This window comes from Equus asinus, chromosome 8 (assembly GCF_041296235.1).
Source record: "Equus asinus isolate D_3611 breed Donkey chromosome 8, EquAss-T2T_v2, whole genome shotgun sequence".
NCBI classification, from domain to species: Eukaryota; Metazoa; Chordata; class Mammalia; order Perissodactyla; family Equidae; genus Equus; species Equus asinus.
The window spans coordinates 100,089,179-100,109,230 of record NC_091797.1 but is presented as its reverse complement, the minus strand read 5'-3'; the positions used below and the strand labels follow the sequence as shown (position 1 = coordinate 100,109,230).

The 20,052-nt window shown below is 49.0% G+C and overlaps 1 protein-coding gene across 7 annotated transcripts in view; it reads left to right on the top strand.

The window, feature by feature from the left end:
• The window catches only part of DGCR2 (DiGeorge syndrome critical region gene 2), an 89,081-nt gene that overhangs the window by 39,778 nt on the left and 29,251 nt on the right, over positions 1–20,052 (top strand). For 4 of the 7 annotated variants that reach the window (XM_044775461.2, XM_044775459.2, XM_070516641.1 and 1 more), the window contains 3 exons: positions 9,689–9,814; positions 12,204–12,414; positions 14,468–14,544. In XM_044775461.2, the coding sequence (XP_044631396.2) occupies positions 9,689–9,814; positions 12,204–12,414; positions 14,468–14,544 (414 nt within the window). Of the gene's footprint in view, positions 1–4,781; positions 4,842–9,688; positions 9,815–12,203; positions 12,415–14,467; positions 14,545–20,052 lie in introns of all 7 variants that reach the window. The other 3 variants (XM_044775458.2, XM_044775460.2, XM_044775462.2) reach the window with 2 other exon arrangements.

Genomic DNA, 20,052 nt, shown 5'->3' with positions numbered 1-20,052 from the left:
TAATAAGAATTCTTTTGAAGAAAATAGGAAAAAACTAAGAGGGGAGGGAATTAGCAGAGAAGCCATATAGCTTAGTGTTAGAAGGGTACGAGAATTTTTAGAAGACCTAGACAAGATAGCTCCTTGTGTAATTGCAGCATGTCCACACCACCACCTCCAGGGAGGAAGGGCACACGTCCCAAAAAGGATTAGGGATCAGAATGACGCTAGATGGCTCAGGAGCAGCACTGGCGAGAGGAGACGGTGGGGCAGGGCCGCCTGTAGCTGAAGAAGAGCAGATTTTAATTATCTAAATCAAAATTTTAGGTTTAGCTCTACTCCAGTTATTTACACAATTTGAATATTCAAATAGTTCTGTAAGGCTTTTTATTAAAAAAACATAGCAACCCCAAGGGGCCCCTCCAGTTCCCCACTTCTCAGAAGCGAGGACTTGAGATTACTTTAGCTGTTTCCTTTGGGGTTTCTCTGTGTGTCTCTAAATTCCCTGGTTTTAGGCATTCTCTGTGGATTTTCCCTAGACAAGATGGCTGACTCTTCCTCCTTCATCTCTTCACTCCCAGCGTTCCTTCTCTCATGGTCAGTCCAATCCTAGCTGGGCCATGGGGGATGATTCCGTTTCCTTTTTGTGGCCACAACCTTTTATTTTTACCCCAGAGTTCAACATTGTCATCATCATCCTTTTGTTTGTTTTGACAGCAACCTCATTGAGATACAATTCACATACCATACAATTCACCCATTTAAAATTCATAGAGTTGTGCAACCATCAGCACAGTCAATTTTAGAACATTTTTGTCACCCCAAAGTAAAACCCGGTTCCCATTAGCAGGCACTCTCCGTTTCCTCTCAAGCCTCAGCCCTCGGCAAGCGCTAATCGACGTTCTGTCTCTGGATTTGCCGCCTCTGTGCGTTTCGTAGAAATGGAATCGTACACTGTGCAGTCTTTTGTGCCAGGCTTCCTGCACTTAGCATAGTGTGTTTGAGATTCATCCACGTTGGAGCGTGTCAGTAGTTTGTTCCTTCTCCTCACCAAATATTCCATTGCATAGATAATACCACGTTCGTTATTGGATGAGGATTTGAGTTGCTTCCACTTTGTGAGTAAGGCTGCTGTGAACATTCGTGTACAAGTTTTGAGGGAACATACATTTTCATTTCTCTTGGGCAAATACATAGGAATGAGATTTCTGGGTCATATTGTAAATTTATGTTTGCATTTTTAAGAAGTTGCCAGATTATTTTCTAAAGTGGCCGTAGATTTACGTTTAAAAAAAAAAACTTCGCAGGACCTCTTTCCTGATTTCTACTCATTGTAGATGGATCGTGCTTTCTGCCGGAGTCATTTTGGAATCTTCTCTCCCAAAGCCCCTGAGTGTGCCCATCTGTCTTGCTCAGCGCTGGCAGGGCCTGCTGCCACCTTCCCAGGCTGTCGTCTCTGGGCTCCCTTTGCCATCAGTGGGGGTGAATCGGTAGTTTTCTCCCTCGTCTCTCTCCCGTGTTAAATCCTCTGTTTTCTAGTGTCCTGGTTTGGTTTATTCCCTTATTTAGGTGGAGTGCCCCCTTCAATAACTTATGCAGAAAAGGAACACGGGAGATGGAAGTTTTTGATTCCTCATTTGCATGTCTGAAAATGCCTTTATTTTACCCTCACACATGATAGATTTGGCTGGATTTAGAATTATAAGCCAGAAATCATTTTCCCCTATAATTTTGAAGATCTTACTCCATTTTTACACACTTTCACCGCTGGTGAGGTTGTAATAATTTCTGGTTCTTTGAATGTAACCTGTTCTTTTCTTCCTGGAAATTTTGTGTATCTTTTGGTACATAGTACTGGCCACTTAGCAGATCTTTTCATTTTAGAAACTCATGCATTTCAGTTTAGGGAAAGAAACCACTGGGTTTTTTTTCTCTTGTTTTTCTAGTCTCTATTTCTAGAACCCCGGTTACTGGAAATTGCTCTTGGACTGATCTTCAATCTTTTCAGTCTCTCCAGGTTTCCATCTCTTTGTCTTTTTATTTTACTTTTAGGGAATTTCTACTTGTACCACATCTTTCAAGGAGTTTTCAGTTTTGCCGTCATGTTTGCATTTCCAAGACAGCTTTTCCTTGGGCGGGTGGGTGGGGGAGGTTTAGTGTTGTCTGTGTGGTCCTTCTTAATAGTTCTAAGATTAGTGTTCTTATTTCATGGGTCGAGTATAGTCGCTCACTTGGAGGATGTTGATGGCCTGTTTTTTCACCTGGTCCTCTCTCCATACTTGTTGTCCTCTGGGGTTTTGGTCTCTGTTTTTCATTTGAAGGCTCTCCTCCGGTCGGTGGTCCTCGCCTGTCTGCTGTGTGTGGCAGAGGACTCGAAGCTCTGTGTGTGTGGACCTCTCTGGAAGTTGAGTGAGCTGGACTGTTTCCTCAGGGGTCTCCTGCCCTTTTGGACCTTTTTCTTGGGCTGGCCAGATTTCTCCATAGAGGAATGTTCTAGTCTGCCTGGAGGCTTGGGCTCTGGGAGCTTAGTGGAGGAGAAGGGGCTAGAGTCTGCCCTCCCCTCCCCAAGTACTGACCCTGAGTTTCAGCTGAACTGGTGTCCCTCAACCCAGCGACCACCTGTTTTACTTTCTTTTCAGTAACTCACCCATGTTCTGCTAGGGTGAGGAAGGGCAGAGGTGCCTGAGCACACCAAGTGCCGGGCACAGCATCTGCATGTGTCAACTCCCTTCTCCTCTGACTTTTTTTATTTTGGGTGAGGAAGATTGGCCCTGAGCTAACATCTCTGCCAGTCTTCCTCTATTTTGTATGTGGGACGCCCACAGCATGGCTGACGAGTGGTGTAGGGCCACATCCTGGAACTGAACCTAGGAACCGGGCCGCCTTAGATCTGCAGAAAAGGCTGGGGAACAGTACAATGAACACTCATGCAGCCTTTACCTGTGTTCACCAACCAGTAGCTTTTTGCCAAGATCATTTTCTCTACCTGTGTTTTTTCTGAACTCTTTGAGAGTGTGTTACAGATATGACATTTTACCCCTAAACATTTCAGCATCTGTCTTCTAAGAACAAGAACAATCCATTACATAACCACAATACAGTTTTCACATGCAAGAAACTTACTGCAATACTATTAGTTTATTATATTGAAGTTTTTTTCAATTGTCCCAAAAAATGTGTTACAGGGTTTTTTTTTTTCTTTAAATCCAGGGTTTATTCAAAGGCTACATGTTGTATTTTCTTGCCATCTTGCTTTGTTCTTTAATCGAGAAGTATTCCCGGCCTTTTAAAAAGTTATTGATGTTAGTCCAGGCTAGTTGTTTTCTGGAATGTTCCTCCATTTGGACTGGTCTGTTGCCTCATTATTAGATTCAGGTGAGATTTTAAGGTTTTTTTTAGCAGGTCATGAAGTGTCAAGTCAGGGGGTGCGTGAGGTCAGTTTGTCCCGTTATTGGCAATGTTAAGTTTGATCACTTGGTTAAGGTAATGTCTGCCAAATTTCACTATTGTCAACTTTTTTCCCATTTTGTAATGAAAATTAATCTGTGAATAAGTAACGAATGAATAATCTGTGGAGAAGTATTCTAGCTGTTCTCCAACCTTACACCTAGTTGTTTTGGCTTATGTTGATGCTTATCTGAATCAGTTATAACAGTGGCGATTAAAAAATGGTGATTTTGTAGTTCTGCCATATGTACTACGCTTATAAATGATATAAAGAGATTTCCTCTTTCTTATTTTCTGACACAACAAGATGTTCCAGGCTCGTCTTGTACCTTTCCTGCCCCAGACCTCGAATCAGTCATTTCTCTATAAGGAGCCCTGTTCCTTTCACTGAGGAATGGTATTTGGAAACTAAGATCTGAGTGTTAGCTGTGCTCGCAGTTATTTGGGCATCATTGCTTCTAGCCTCTTCAGTAGATAGTGCTAGGAAAGCTTTCTTTAAACTCAGAAGTTTATATTTATTGATACGTCCAATTCTAACCTGCACTAGAGTTCTCTCCTCCTCCTCCTGTCTCATATTTGTATCTCCCTTTCCCGTGGTAAGAACTCTGGTTCCCAGCGTCCTCCGTGTGTGCTCATTGGGCCAATCCTAATATACACATACAGGAGTTTGGGATTACTGCTCCTGCACTGCTACCAGGAACAGACCTACGCAGTCACTTCTCGGCCTTCTGTGCAGCTCTTTATGTTGTTAAACTGCTTCGCACTGAGGGTACAGTCAGTTCTCTAATCAGAAGTCACTGGGACGCATTCCTTCTGTGTGGTTAACATTGGGCTCTGTTTGTATTCAGTTTTAGGACTTTGCCACCTCATCTTGATTTAATTTATTTGTAAGTTTTTTATTAAGATGTAAATCATGTGCCATAAAATTTATGCCTTCAAAGTATACAATTTCATGGCTTTTAGTATATTCCCAAAGTTGTGTAACTGATTTATTTTTGGAATATGTAAAACGTAAGATTCAAAAGTCGTAACTACCTAAAAACACATACTTAGAAGTTCTGTTTCCTGCGTATCCCTTTGTCCCATTCCCACCCACATCCTTTAGGTAACTAATTGGATTAGTTTCTGACTTATCTTTCCTGATTTTTTGCTGTTGCTTTTGTTTTTTTATTACAAAAATAAGCAAATATATGTATATTTTACTTCCTCTTCTTTTTCTTCACCCTCTTATTATGTAAAAACATATCTTACTGTGTATACTCTTTGTACTATGATTTTTTCTTTTTTAATTCAATGAAATATCCTTGACATCACTCTGTTAATTCGTAAAGATCATTTTCTCTTCTTTTTTGCAGCTATGTTGTACTCTGTCTCAGGGACGCACCGTAACCAGTCTCCTGTGTATAGACCTTTAGGTTCGTATTAGTTTGCTGTGAAGAATAATGCAATAATAAATAACCTTGTGCATATGTGGTTTGTTTGTTTTGAGATGTGTCTTCAGTGTAAATTCTTAAATGTCAAATTGCTGGGTCAGAGGGTCAGTGCATATATAGTTTTGCTAAATATTGCCAAATTTCTTTTTCAGAGTTCAACCGTTCCAGCTGTCGGCCTAGGATTTAGCTTTCTGGGCTCAAATAAATTTAGAGTTCTTTACTTCTAGAATAAGGCAACTTTGAGAATGACCAGTGCTTTTAACTGGATAGGGTACTGGCACAAACAGGCATAAACCAGGATTGTCCCCAGGCAAATTACAAAGCATGGTTACCTTATCTAAGTTAATTATCACTTGTCCTTCTGTTTTCCAGTTCTTAGAACTTTGTGGTTCTCTTTCCTGTTCTGTTTGTCCTTGTGACTATGCCTTATTAAAAATCCCATTACTCTTGTTTTAGTGGGTTTCAGGAGAGGCTAGAGGTGAATGAATATGTTTGTTCAATCTGATATCTTTAACTAGAAGCCTCAAAATGTTATTAATTTCAGATTTTTATACCCAGAGAAACCAGTCATACATGAGGATAGAACAAAGAAATTTCCAGATGGACAGATTCATAAAAGTTGCTCTACTTTTTCTTAGGAAGATGTGATCTTATGAAAGGAGAGGGTAAGAGGGGCCAGCTTCCTCTGCTTCCTTGACCTGGGGTTCCATTCCCAGGCACAGACCTATACCACTCGTTGGCAGCCACGCTTTGGTGGCACCCCACATACAAAATAGAGGAAGATTGGCACAGATGTTAGCTCAGGGCAAATCTTCCTCAGGGGGAAAAAAAGTTTGTCATTTTGATGAAGTCCAATTCATTAATTTTTATGGCTCATGCTTTGGGAGTCAAGTCTAAGTACTCACTGCCTAGCCCTAGTTCCTAAAGATTTTTTTTTCAAGATTTTTCTTTTTCCTGAAGATAGCCTTTTTCAATGCTGTTTGAGGTATTCTGCATCCTGTGCTTTTCCATAGAAATTTCAGACTAATCTCATCTACACAAAAACTCTTGCTGGGATTTTGATCGGAATTGAGTTAAATACTGTGTATCAATTTAGGAAGAATCGAGATCTTATTTGAATCTTCCAATCCATAAATATGGTATGTCTCTCCATTTATTTACATATTTTTATATCTTTCATCAGCATCTTATAATTTTTGTCATATAAATCCTGTAAATGTTTTGTTAGATTTATTCCTAAGCATTTTTTATTCCGCATTTTCTGGGGAAAAGTCATGCAGAATTGGTGTTAACTTTTCTTTAAATGTTTGGTAGAACTCTCCAGTGTAACTATCTAGGCCTGGACATTTCTTTTGGGGAAGTTCAGTTTTCTTAGCAGATACAGGGCTATTCAAATTTCCTGTTTAGTTTGAGTGAGTTGCGGTAGGCTGTGTTATTTGAGGAAAACTGACCCATTTCATCTCAGTTGTGAAATGCACATGTGTAGAGTCGTTCATAGCATTCCCTTATTACCTTTTCGACATCTGCAGGGTTGGCAGTAACATCCTGTTTCGTTCTTGATATTTTAAATCGTGTCTTCTCTTTCTTTGTCCGTCTTGCTAGAGGTCTGTCAATTTTACTGATCTTGTGAAGGAACCAGTTCTTTGTTTCGTTGATTTTCTCTATTTTTCTGCTTTTAACTTCACTCATTTCAATTCTTATATTTATTATTTTTTTTCTTCTGCTTACTTTGGGTTTATTTCATTGTCTTTTTCTTTTTCCAGGTTCTTGAGGTAAGAGTTTAGATTACTGATGTGAGATTTGTTTTTTCTTGAATACAGGCTTTTAGTGCAACGCATTTCCCTCTCAGCACAACTTTAGCTGGATGACACAAATTCTGACATGTCTTTTCATTTTTATTCAGTTCAAAGTATTTTTATTATTCCCCTTTGATCCATGGATTTTTTCGAAATGTGTTGTTTAGTTTCCAGCTGTTTGGAGATTTTCCTGTTAAGTTTCTGCTGATGATTTCTAGTTCTTGGGTCTCAGAGGAAATTCCTGATTGTCAGTGGTGGTCCTAAGAGGTCTGTAAAGGTGCTAATCCTGAGTTCTGCCTCCTCCCCAGCTGCCCCCACCTTCTGCTTCTCCCAGCCCCTATGCTCTCCCCCAGGACACTTGGGAATTTGTTTCTCTCATCAGTACCATCCCCTCAGCCAAGCCCTTTCCCTTCTGCTGGCAAAGGCCTGTCTGCTGGTGGCTTTCTGTGGCGCCTTGTGACGGTATTGAACAAGTGAGTGAGGAGGGGATGGATGTGGGCATATGGGTGCAAAGAGAAATGACGGAAGAGGGCCACCTGAATCACAGAGAAGCCTGCTCAGCACAAAGTAGCTTCCTACATCACCCCTTGGCTTTCTGGCTTCTTTCCTTAACTGTTTCACCTACTCCCTCCCTGAGCTGCAGACGGCTTGGCTCCAACAAACAGCATCCAGGCCACCTGGTGTTCAGTGCCCGTGTAACCCCACAGAAGTCTCTTACCTTTCCATCCCCTCCCACCACCCGCCCTAGATTCATCTGTCTTTCTGTGAGTAGTTCGGCCTGTCACATACCAGGTGCTAATGCTTGGTCTGGGAAGAGGCCAAGACACAGTGGAATTGCAGGTCTTGCTCGTTTGGGCAGATAGAGGGAGATGTGAAATGTAGGTGTAGTAAAATGTGCTCTAGCCACCCCCTAGCTTGTCCTCAGGCCTGTTCCAGATGTGCCCATCTTTGGCCTTTGCCCAAACTGTGCCCTCTGCCTGGAAGCCTTCTGTTCTCTCGGTCTGCCATCGCTCCAAACCCAGTGTCGATCTTCCCACTCCTCTGCCAGCTGCCTGCGGGGGTGCCTGGGGGTTGCTTTGTAGCACCGCCCCTGTGCCAGAGCCGCCAGTCTCCTCCACGAGCACTGGGCGCTCGGGATGTGTGGATGGGGCACCCCTGTCTTAGCTCATGTCACCCTGACCCCCAGGGCTGGGTGTTTGAAGAGAGCAGCTGCAGCCACAGGCCACCCATCCCGCATGGGCAGCGATGAGGTCACTGTGTTCCCCGTGAGGTCGCACCAAAGGCCCTGAAGGTACTTCTCCTTTGAGGTCTTTGCCTTGTGTTAAGCATATCTCAGACACTGGTGGCACATTTTATATGAGAGTGCTTTGCAATCTAATGGCACCTATCCTCCTCACACACGTGAGAAGGAGCTATGGAAACATTCATACTGAATATTTAAGTGGGAGAAGCAGCAAAGCTGCTAGGGCTTGTGACTGCTTGGGGTCTCAGAAGGAAATAATGAGGGGGACAGATTTCTGTACAGGTTGTTCACTGTAGCTCTTCGGAGAGTGGTGAAGAAATTCAGCCTAAACTTTGACCCAAGGGGATTGTGGTAATTAAAGAAATCCACTCATAGAACACTGTGCAGCCGTTAAAAGTGATCCTTTTAAGCCCATTTAAGAATATGGAAAGCTGTTAAGCTTGCAAAACAAATAGCGTGTTTAATGTGATCCCAATATTTTTAAGAATTTGTGTAGAAGAAAAGAGACAGTTATGGTTTATATGTTTTGTCTTTTTGAACGTCTGCATTTCTCAAATATTTCACATTGAATATTTATTTTTAATGAAAAAAATAGATTATTCATTAAATAAAAACAATATCAGAGTCTGTGACGCCACACAGTAGAACCAGATGGCTAGAGAAGCTTGTCAGGTGGGGCTGATGGCCAGCCATGAAGTCAGAGAAGATGGGTTTTGGGGAGGCCACCTCGCCATACCCCAACCCCATGCTCCTGTCCCATCCCCCTTTGCCGTGCCACGAAGGCCTAAGGTTGCCGAGAACTGTCATGGTACAGCCATCTGGAGGCAGAGCCGGCTTGCTCGTGGTGTCTGTCATTCTGTCTGTGCAGCCATGCAGACCAAGTTTGTCACCGTCTGTCCTGACCTTGTACCAGGTGTCCTTCACCATGCACCAAGCTGTCCCCTGTGCAGGCAGAGTGGGGACGTGGGTGGCCTGGGAGGGACATTGCCTCTGACCCTCTCATACTGTGTGCCTTGGGTAAATCACCTCACTTCTCTGAGTCGCCGCTCATCTGTGAGAGGGAAGAGAGTGGTTCTCCTCTCACAGGGTCGTGGAGAACTCCAAAGATAGACTGTGGAGGGAGGAACCTGTGAATTACTTTTGGGCCGTGGTACAAAAAACTAGACTTCTTCCTCAGCTTCAGCTTCCTGTTCACACTCCCAACCACGCATCGAGGCCTGCTGCACACCAGGGCCTGTCCCGGCGCCCAGGAGCCAGGCAGGAGTATCCTGAGGCCCAGGCCTTAAGGTGGTGAGAAGGGCTGGCAGGCAGGTGGACAGACGGTGACTCAGGCCCAGTGCCAGGCAGAGGAAGGGCTCACTCAACACGGGATGCTCCCAGGCAGTGTGGAGGTGAGGGGGGAGGGCAGCCTGGGCTCTGGAAAGAACTCCTTGGGGCTAGAGCTGCTGAGAGCTTTTCAGCAGGAGTGGCTGACCCTTTGCTGTGCCAGCAGAAGCCCGTTAGAAAATGAAATGAAGGAGAGACCTCATTTCATAATAATAAGGAAAAAAGCAGGACTGCCAAGGCATTTCAGTAGAAGCACATGTGACTCGTTTCACTGGAACAGCAACATTTGATAGGGTTTTAAAGAAAACCTGACTGAGCGGCATACCTGCGGCCCCGCACCTGCTCCTCCCGGCCCGAGTGGCCTGACCGTGCTACGCTTTGACATCACGCTGGCCCCAGAGAGCTGCCCGCGCCCAGCCACATCATCAGCCGTGCTCACAGCCCGCTTCTCTCTTTGCTTTCAGAGGTGACCGGAGAGTCGCGTCCTTACCATGGCAAGGAGGCTGTGGATCCGCGGCAGGGGCGGGCCCGAGGCGGCGAGCCCACGCACTTGCATGCGGTGAATGTGGCGCAGCCCGTCCGCTTCAGCAGTAAGTTGCAGACCTGCCCTCTCGGGCCCTGCGCCTCGAGGCCCCCTGCGGTCCCTGGCTCTCCCGGTGCCACTCGGCTGTGGGAGGGGTGTGTCTCTTAAAACAGCCCTTTAGGGCAGCCAGGGTGTCAGCCTCCCTTGATGAGTGAGGCTGCACAGTGACCTACCCAAGGTCACCCAGCCTGAGTAGTGAGGCCGTGACATAAACCCAGGCTCTGGAACCAGGCTGCTTGTTTTCACTAGGTGGCCCCTTTCAGACTGAACTGCACCGGCTCTTCTGTAGATGGAGACAGGCTTTGAGAGGTTAGGTTCAGCTGATGGGGTGAGAAGGTTCTACCTCTGTTTAAAAAATTTTCTTTTAGTGACTAGTTACTTAATGATTTCCCTGTGACATTAAGATTTTGAAGAAGCATAACAAGATTAAAGAAGGTTGAAAGGCAGAAGGCCACAGCTGAACCCCCTCCTGAAAGACCCTAGGCCTGATGATATACATAGGTGTGACGAGCAGCCACCTGCCAGGACAGGAGGAACTGACATGTGATGCATCTGCTGCTGGGCCTAGGAGCCAGATGCTGTGTTAGTACTCCCCGCCGGGTGCTCAGCGCTGGGGAGCACCTCAGAGGTCCCCTCACACCCTGTGCTCCTCCAAGCGGCAACCCTGCGTGGAGCCTGGGTCTCCGTCTGATGGGCACTGAGCTTGCCGGGAGGGGACGGTCAGTCATCCTCTGAGCCCCAATGCCATGTTTGGCTTCGACACCTAATAGCTGTGAACTCTAGGGCTTCTAGCAGTCAAATGGGTGCTGTGCTGGCTTGACAAGTAAGGAAACTGAGGCTCTGGGAGGTCAGCCTGCCCAAGGTCACGCAGCCAACAGGGGTGGCTCCAGGACTCGGTCCTGTGGAGTCCCAACTCTCGGTCCCATGCTCTTTTCATTGCTCATCTCTTTTCTTTTGAACAGGTAATACTTCTACCTAGGTAGTAATTCCACAAACTTCAAAAGATAAAAAAAGATGAGCCAATAAAAAGTAATGTTCCCTTCTTCCATTGCCCCCAGCTTCCATCCCCAGAGGGTTTCCTTGGGACCCATCCTGAGATGGTGGGTGAGGAGCCCAGGATGGAAGCCCACCCTGTCACTCGCCAGCTGGGATGCTTGGCCTCAGCACACCTCAGTGTCCCCACCTCTAACGTGGAGGTGGGACAGAACCCACCTGTAGAGGGGGTGTGGCAGGTTGAATGCATCGTGTGTGGGGCTTAGGAATCATGCAGTAAAGCCCACCTGGTGGTTCCCTGCCCCTCACACCCACGTGACACACTCAGCAGGTGTGTGCTGTGCATGCCGTGCACCTTCCCTTCTGCTTCGTACTCTCTGAGGGCTACCCGTGGTCTACGCTGAAGAGCCTTCCTCGTGCTCCGGGGCGTCAGCAGGTCCTCCCCGGTGAGCATGTGGCGCGTCCCTCCGTCGATACTGCAGCAGTGCTGTGGCATGCCTCTTTAGCGTGGGGGCCAGAGCTGCCGTTTCCTCTCCCGGAACCTCTGTCCTTTGTTAATAAGTTATACACACATGCTCTAGGTAATTAAAAACACAAGCATCAGTCTTTAAGCCTTTTAAATCATTATTCTTCATCAGTGTGCTCTTAGGAGGCAGGGGCCCCAGCATTTGATAGATCCTGTAGAACAGGTGGCTGCTCTTAAGCCAAGGCCAGCCATACAGTACGGGGGCCTCCCGCCCCGAGGGTGGGTTCACCTGGAGAGAAGACGTCTGGCCCAGCCTGTCTTGGGGAGACTCTGGCTACAATGGCTAATCAGCTTTTGCCCACCATGGAAGCACCTGGGCTTCATTTTCTCATCTGTGGGAGGCGGGGCTTGGTTCCACAGTCTCAGTGGCCCTTCCAGCTCTGATCTCCTGAGCTGCTGTTTTAGAGGAGCACTGGCCAGCACCCACGTGAGCAGAAAAAGAAGGCGGAGGACTGGGCTTGGGGTAGTGAAGGCAGTTCGGGCAAGGACGCTCCTGCTCACTCCCGGCAGACCTTGCCGTTAGCTGGCGTGGGGAGTTCTGCTGTCTTGTCAACCAGACTTAATCAGAGAACGAAATCCACTTTACCAAAATGAATTCAGCAGCCAGTCTTTACTGCGAAGTAAATTAAAGATGTTACATACATGGGAGGAATCCATGAATATACTTGGCCTTTGTTTCCATCTGTATCTGAGAGAAGCTTGAGCATTTCACAAAGTACGTGGTTTTAGAGGCAGAGCTTTCCTTTTGAGCCTCAGTTTCCCCGTTTGTCTAGGGTGATTTCTGAGCTATGCTCAGATGCAGCATGTATACTTGCATTTTGTGAGCGAGGATCCTAACTTGGGGGACAACTCCCCTTCTGTCCTTCATGTTTCCTAGGGAAGTGCCCGACAGGGTGGCACCACTATGAGGGCACAGCCAGCTGCTACAGGGTCTACCTGAGTGGGGAGAACTACTGGGACGCTGCACAGACCTGCCAGCGTGTGAACGGCTCCCTTGCCACCTTCTCCACTGACCAGGAGCTGCGTTTCGTTCTGGCCCAGGAATGGGATCAGCCGGAGCGGAGCTTCGCTTGGCAAGACCAGCACAAGTGAGTCCTGGGATGGGCAGCAAAGGCCTGGGGTCTGGGCTGATGCCCGCCGAGGACATGGCCTCTGGCTGCCTGTAGCACTCCTGAGGCATAGCCACAGCCAGCATTTTGGGGAAGGGCAGCCCCATCCACTGGAAACAAATAGAAATCTGGGGTTTAGAGCAGACGTGGAGATGGAGTTGGGGGCTCTTGGAGGGGCCGGGACAGGCTGCCACTTTATGTCACCTTGGGCCAGCACCTTTCGTTGGTCTCCCTCTGGGGCTTCAGCTGTAGCTGCTGAACTGCAGGGGGGCCAGGCCTGTATCAGGATGGTCTGCTCGGTGTGGGGCTTCGTAGGCCCGGCACGAGAGTAGGTGGAGGTTCCTTCCGAGAAAGTGGGCTCTGTCAGGCCCTGTGCTCAGTGCTCTCCATGGGCCTGCTCATTTTGTCCCCCCAGAAACCACAGCAGGGTGGTGGGTAAGAAGACTGAGGCCCAGGGTGGGTGAGCCTGTGGCCGTGGGCACACGCTAGCTGGGGCATGCTTGGGTCCCAACTCTGGTGTCTGTCTTCAGAGCCTGCCTCTTGACACCCAGGCTCTGTGGCATCAAGGAGAATGTGAAAACGGAGGCTGACTGCCAACGTCTTCCAGGCCCGGTGTTTTGGGGGTTTTTGTTTTGGGGGCAGGTGTGTGCTGAGAACTTTGGTGTTCCTCCTCTGGAGGTCACATCATACTGCCCCTTCCACACTGCTGGGGTCGGGGGAGTGGATCACAGGGGTGACCAGACGGCCAGTGCTGGCAGCAATGGCACTGGCTGCCACCTTGTTGTAGGAGTGCAATGACCACAGCAGGTGGAAAGAGAGCTTTTCTTTCAAGACCCGAGTTGGGTTTTGGCTCTACCGTTATGCATTGTGACGGTGGCAAATCAAGAGACTTTGCTATTTTGGCAGCTACAAAGTGAAAAAAGTAACTCCTAGCTCACAGGGTGGTTGTGAGTCCGTGGAAAGGTGAGAGGGCATAGCCCAGCAGGTGGGGAAGCAGCCCGTCCCCTCAGGGTGTGTGTGCACACGGCGGTAGGCTGAAGGGGCAGAGTGCCAGTGCCAGGGCTCCCACGGTGGCACTGGACCTACTGACAGGCATCTCCAGGAGTGGGGCTGGAAGGCTGAGGTGAGGGGTACACACTCTGCAGGAGGCTGTGGCAGTCGGCCGGGTCTGTGTGCATGGCCCCTCGCTGTGGCAACGAGTGCATGCCACAGGCCTGGCTGGGCTCTGACTGCGAGACAGCAGGAAGCCGTGAGCGTGGTTTTACCCAGCACCTCAGTGTATGCTCACAAGGGTTTGTTTTTTATTGAGATGTAATTCACATACCATAAAATTTCTCCCTTTAGAGTATACTGTTCTGTGGTTTTAGTGTATTCATAGAGTTATGTTCATGGAGCTGGATGTCTGTCAAGAATAAGGTGGGTCTTACTTAGAGTGTGAAAGCTTTGTTGGATCAGCTAATAAAGAGTCTTGGCAGGGGGCCAACCCCATGGCCGAGTGGTTGAGTTCGTGTGCTCCGCTTCAGTGGCCCAGGGTTTCGCTGGTTCAGATCCTGGGCATGAACATGGCACTGCTCACAAGGCCATGTTGAGGCGGCTCCCACATGCCACAACTAGAAGGACCCACAACTAAAATATACAACTATGTACTGGGGGGATTTGAGGAGAAAAAGCAGAAAAAAAAAAGTGGACTTGGTTATAAATACGTGTTGCAAACTCTAGGGCAACCACTAAAAAAAGTAAAAAGGAAAAAAAAGGAGCCTTGGTAGGAGTTACCCAAGATAAAACTTCTTCTGACTTGTGAATTCATTGTTTAGAATTTTAATTCATTTTATTGAAATTAAGTATCAAAACAAAATCATTAATGCTTTTAGAAGCTTAATTTGTTTTTGGTTTTTTGGTGAGGAAGGTTGGCCCTGAGAAGCTCAATATTTTAAAGGTCGGTATAACTATTAAAATACACGCACGCACGCACAGTTGATGGCTGCTTCCCTGCCGCTGCACTGAGGTTTCCTGCATTTCTGCCCTCCTATAGGTTGTGGGTTGGCTACCAATATGTCGTCACTGGCCGGAACCGCTCTTTAGAAGGTCGCTGGGAGGTAGCGTTCAAAGGTAAGCCTTTCTGGTCTTTTCTCTGAAGAATTGTTGAGTTGAAATTGAACAGGGGGATATTGCTGGGGTCTCCCCACTTACCCCCACCCTCTCACTGGTGGTGCCTGGCCCGTAGGGCTGCCTGGTGCTGGGGTCATGGAGAGTAATGGGTCCCAGATCACTGGGAGGGCTATGATGATGGGCAGGCACTCCAGGGCCAGCCCCCAGCTCAGGTCCCTCTTCCCAGCCTGAGTGACTTTACGGCAGGTCCTGGCTGTGTTTCCGCCCAGAATGGGTGAAGGCACAGACAGGACTGGTGTTGAGAAGGGCCAGGGCCCTGGGCAGCAGGCTGCCCTGGAGAGAGGCAGGCCCCCAGGGCAGGGGGTGCAGAGGTGGCACTGCAGAGGCCCCAGCAGAGGGGACCTCACCCACTGGCTCCCACTCCTGCTTAGGATGTCACCCCATTCTCATGTCCTCCTAATGTCCTACTAAAAGCCTACCCACATTTGCATTCCCAAAGTTTCTGGGCGTATTATTTAGATTTCCCACGGGAGTAGTTGACAAATAAATGGCTTTTGGGTTTCCAGGACCAAAGTCACAGGGCGCCTTGCAAAGCGTAGTTGTCCGAGTAGTTTCTTATCTGCTCTAATCACAGCTGTTGGAGGTAAATCCTAGGCCAGGGCCCATCGCCCCTTACCCCAGCAGAGGGTACCGCCCTTCGGGACAGTGTAGACTCTCCTGGACACAGTTATCTTCATGACACAGTTAGTTCAAAGGAGAAGACTTGAGTCTCTGTGGCATGACAGCTTGTTCTGAGTTGGGAGACATGGGACCATCCTCTCTGGCATTAGAATGGCATTAGTGGGCTCCACTGGCCATAATGGTCTCTGTGGCTCCACCAGGAATCTGAAATTTAGGAAAAGATGAATGTGTCTATCAACACTGGCAATGGTGGCTCAGTGTGCAAGGGGCTCCGAGGCAAGAGTGGGCCGCACACAGGTGGTGCTGTGGGGCCTGACGTCCAGCAGCTCTGCGTGGGTGCAGCACTTGCCTGCTTAACTGGACTGGGGAATTCTGTTAGGGATTTAAGCAATGGTCACCAAATGATTATGTGGATAAGAAAGATTCTTCTCCTGCAAGGTCACTGGCCCAGACACATGACACAGCTCAACATCATGAGTTGTTCTAGATTCGAAGAAGCTAAAGAAACCTAAAACCAAATGTAGCACATAACCTCAATGGCATCCTGGATTGGGGGGAAAGTTTTAAAAAACTTTGGGGGGACAATTAGGGAAAGTGCCTATGAATTTGTAGTAGAGGTTGACATGCTTTTTTTTGTAGTAGAGGTCTTCTTAGGTGTGACAGTCGTGTTGTGGCTGTGCGGTTTCAGGAGACGCACACCTGTGTGTAGGGTGAGCTGTGCTCTGTCTGCAGGGGAGGAATTTCCGTGGGGAGGGGGACAGACAAAACAAACTGCAGGGTGGAGGCAGTGTTGAAGCCTCATGAGGGAGTCGTCATACTCCTCTCTCTGCTTTCGTGTGTATTTGAAAATTTCCATGTTAAAACATTTCTGCTGCGAAACTGCAGAGTGAAGAGAATGCTGAAAACACAACCCCAAGCAAATAAGAGAATGGCAGAGCCCGCCCTTCTGCTTCCAAAGGAACTCTGCCAGGTGCAGCCTGCTGTAAAACGGGGTCCAGCTGGGTCCGAGGAGCACACTCACCCAAAGGTGCCAGGTCACAAAGACAGCATGAAGTGGATTTCAATCCGTTGTCGTTAATCATGAGCCCCTCCCTAAGGACAGATTGTGCCTGAGAATATTAGCTAATGGTAGGAGGGAGCCATCACAGGAAGATGTTTAAAAATGTTTGCTTCGTCTATATCTTGTCTAACTTTTTCCTATTTTTGTGCATTATGTAATGTGTGTTATATACTGGCACAACAGTGCGTGTGTGGTATTATATGTGTATACATACTTCTTGTACCTACAAGCAGGCATTCCCCATGTATTTTAATTTGGAACTCTGCTCAAGAGAGTTCTCCTGGGGGCCTTCGGGCACACGCTTCCTCGGCCTCTCCCACAGGAGGGTGGCTCTGCCTCTGCGCCCTGTCTGCACGGTCTGTCAACCCGTCACCTGAGGATTTGACAGCACCCGGGTCCTGGCGTGCACTGGAGACCGAGAGCTGTGGCCTCGAAAGAACACGAGATCACCATTTGTATAACGGTTATGGCCAAAGTTTGAAAAAAACAGATCTGTGCTTTCTAAAGGGAAACATCTGCATTTTCTCACAGGTCGCCGTGCAGGGCCCCCATCATTGCTCTTACCAGTATCACTGCAGTTTCTGGTTATTACATGCGCTATTTATTTTAAAATATAAAAAGGGAAGCATACTGTGTGTGTGATGTGTCCGTGTGTTGTGTAACTTGCTCATTTAAGGTATACTCGGCATCTTTGCCCCCACTGTCTAGCAGTGTCTCAGTGTGTCTGCCTCTAGGGGCTCACCCCCGTCACAGGTGGGCAAAGACCAGGTGTGCTTCCATCTTCTCGGCCCTGGTGCCTGCACCTGGGGAGGATGTGATCGTGTTGTGTGCCTTGACCTGTCCTGCACCTGCCAGTAGGACCTTGGATCTAGAAGCCTCTCAGCATTGAAGGAGGGGCAATGGGGGGTAGGGCCAGGGCTCAGGCTGTCCTAGAAGACACAGTGCAGAGACCCTGCCCTCTGGGCGAGGTGACATCAGGCCGGAGTGGGGTCAGCTAGGGGTCAGGCTCCAGTTCTGCTGAAGAAAGACACCCCTGAGAGTGGGGTGGCTGTCTCTGCAGCAGGCCTCTGGGAGGAGCCACACAGTCCCTGGTGGGCCCCAGTGCAGGCTCGTTCCGTGGGTGCTGCCATACCAGGACAGGAAGGCGAGGCACTGCCCTGAGAGGCTGATGGCCTGCTGGTGGGAAGACAGATGGCACATTGGCCAGAAAAGTTAGTGAGGGTCACCCCCTACTGCAGCGATGGAGGGCTCTTCCATGCTTAGGGAGCAGGGGACAGAGACACAGAGATGAGAGTGGCTGCCTGATGGACGTGCAGGAGGAGACATGACAACAGGACTTAGGTGGCGTTTCACATGCTTTTGTATGCCAGGCTAAGGGCAGCTCGTGTGCAGAGGAGTGAGAGGAGTGTTGGGGCTGTTGCCGTTACTCTGGCTGAGGGCCTACCTGCTGTGGTGGGGGGTGGGGGAGTGGAGGAGGGAGTGTGCTGGAGGGAGGTCGGTGAGTAGGGGTCTGCAGGTACAATGGCATGCCACCTCCGTGCCTCCCGGTTTCCAGCTGGGGCAACTCTGCTTGCGTTGCCTTTCTGCAAGATGTGGTCCTTCAGGCAGAGCAGGCTGTTGAGGGCAAAGGCTGTCTAGGAAGCAGGGGCAGGCCCTGGAGAGGGATCTGTGCTGGAGCTGGAGACAAAGGGGTCCTCCCTGACTTCCCTCACACCTCACACCCTTTCAGACACGTCCAGCATCTCATCACCTGTCACCGGGTCACAACCACCAGATCTGATGCTCATCCCTTGCTCCCACCCCCAGTCACTCCAGTCTTCTCACACAGCTGCCAGAGAGCCCTCTACTCCTCAGGCCCTCCTTCTCCCACAAGGCATGGCCCTCACTGGGGCCTGCAGCACCCTTTCCCTCTGCCCTCCCCTCCCACCATTCCCCTGGCCCTCCTCTCCAGCCACTTGACTGCCTTGCTCTTCCCACATGCCACCCTTGTTCCCGCTGTAAGCCCTCCCTGGGACGCTCCTTCCCCAGGCTCAGGGCCCGCTCTGGTGTAGGAGAAGGTAGCATGGGTGACCAGCTCAGGGATGAGGTGGAGCCTGCAGTGGACTTCATGAACAGCGGGATTTATAGTGATGCCTGCTTCCCTTGGTGAGTCCGGAATTGTGGTGGGCAGGGTGTCAGTACCCAGGCTTCCCTGGGCAGAAACACTGCACACTGCTGTTGCTGCAGCTCGCTGCTGGCAAAGCCCCACTCCGTGGCACCCTCGAGTCCGGAGGGAGAGCGCTCGGGAAGCCTGGCCTGGATTCCTCCGGACTCTGCCTGAGCTGTCCGTTCCCCTTGCTGCTGGTGTGTATCTTGCTACATTGCTGTAATAAATCTCAGCCATGACACCGGCTACATGTGGGGTCCCTTGAGTCCCTCTAGCAAAGCAGCGAGCCTGTGGGTGGCGTGGAACCCCCAGCACAAGTGGTGTTAGGAAGGTCAGTGCACTCCTCCCCCTACCTCTTTCCTGCTGTCCCTGCTCCAAGGCCTGCCTTCACCTCCACGCTCCGGCTTTCTCTTCCTGTAGCCACCATAACCTTCCTGTATCATGTGTACTTCACTCACTTAGTAGGTCTGTGCTCGTCATCTGTCTCCACTGTTTATACCCCCACTCAGATGTCAGCCCCACAAGGCAAGTGGAGCCCTGAGGCCTGCTGTTGCCCAGCGTACCCTGGGTGCCTGTTTGCAGGATTGGGGCCTGCAAATGTGTTAAATTGCGACAGAGAGTGATTAGGAGGCTGTGTTCGATTCCTGGGGCTGCCCTAGCAGAGCACCGTGAACTTGGTGGCTTAAAACAACACAAATTTACTTCATCTCAGTTCTGGAGACAAAAGTGCAAAATCAAGGTGTCGGCAGGGCCACGACCCCTCCACAGGCTCCAGGAGAGCATCCTTCCTTGCACCTTCTCCAGCTTTTAGTGGCTCCTGGCATTCCTTGGCTTGTGGCAGCATCACTCCAATCTCCACTCTGTCTTCACATGGCCATTTTCTGTGTGTCTCTCTGTGTCCTCTCCCCTTCTTATAAGGACACCAGTCATTGGATTTAGGACTCACCCCAAATCAAGGATGATTTTATCTCGAGAGCCAAATAAGGTCACATTCTGACGTTCCAGGTGGGCATAAATTTTGGGGGGATGCTACTCAACTCAACTGCAGATGCTAATGGAAGACCACGTAAAGTGTGTTGGGGATTAGCTGCATTTAGATGCTGTCAGAGAAAGTTTGGAGACATCCTTAAGAAATTGGAGTATGAAATGCCGTAGAGAAGACAAATAAAAGGAAGGCTGAGAAGGCTCTTCTAGTTTGGCAAAAGAAGTGGTCTTCATAGTCCCTGGTTTTGAGAAACTGCATCCCACACGACCTTGGGGTAAATAGGGCCTCTGACCAGCACAGAATGAGGAGACCTAGGTGGTCCTGTGGGTACCAGTGGGTGGGAGGAGCCCTCTCCCCTCAGCTGCTCTCTGTACCCTCCATCTGCACATGGCTCGGTGGGTCTGGGAATCCCGGCTTGCATCTGCCTGAGCCATCCTCTGACTTGGCTCTGGCCCAGTCCAGCCAGCTGAGAGAGGGGCAAGAGTGGGACCAGGTCCCTGGACTCTACCCTGGGAGGTCGTTTGTGGCCTTGTACAAGCTTTGCAGTCATGCGCTGAAATTGTTCTCTGGGTTGGCAGCTATACTCAGGGCTGAAGACTTGTGTTTTTATAAAGGATGGGAGGAATCTGTTCATTT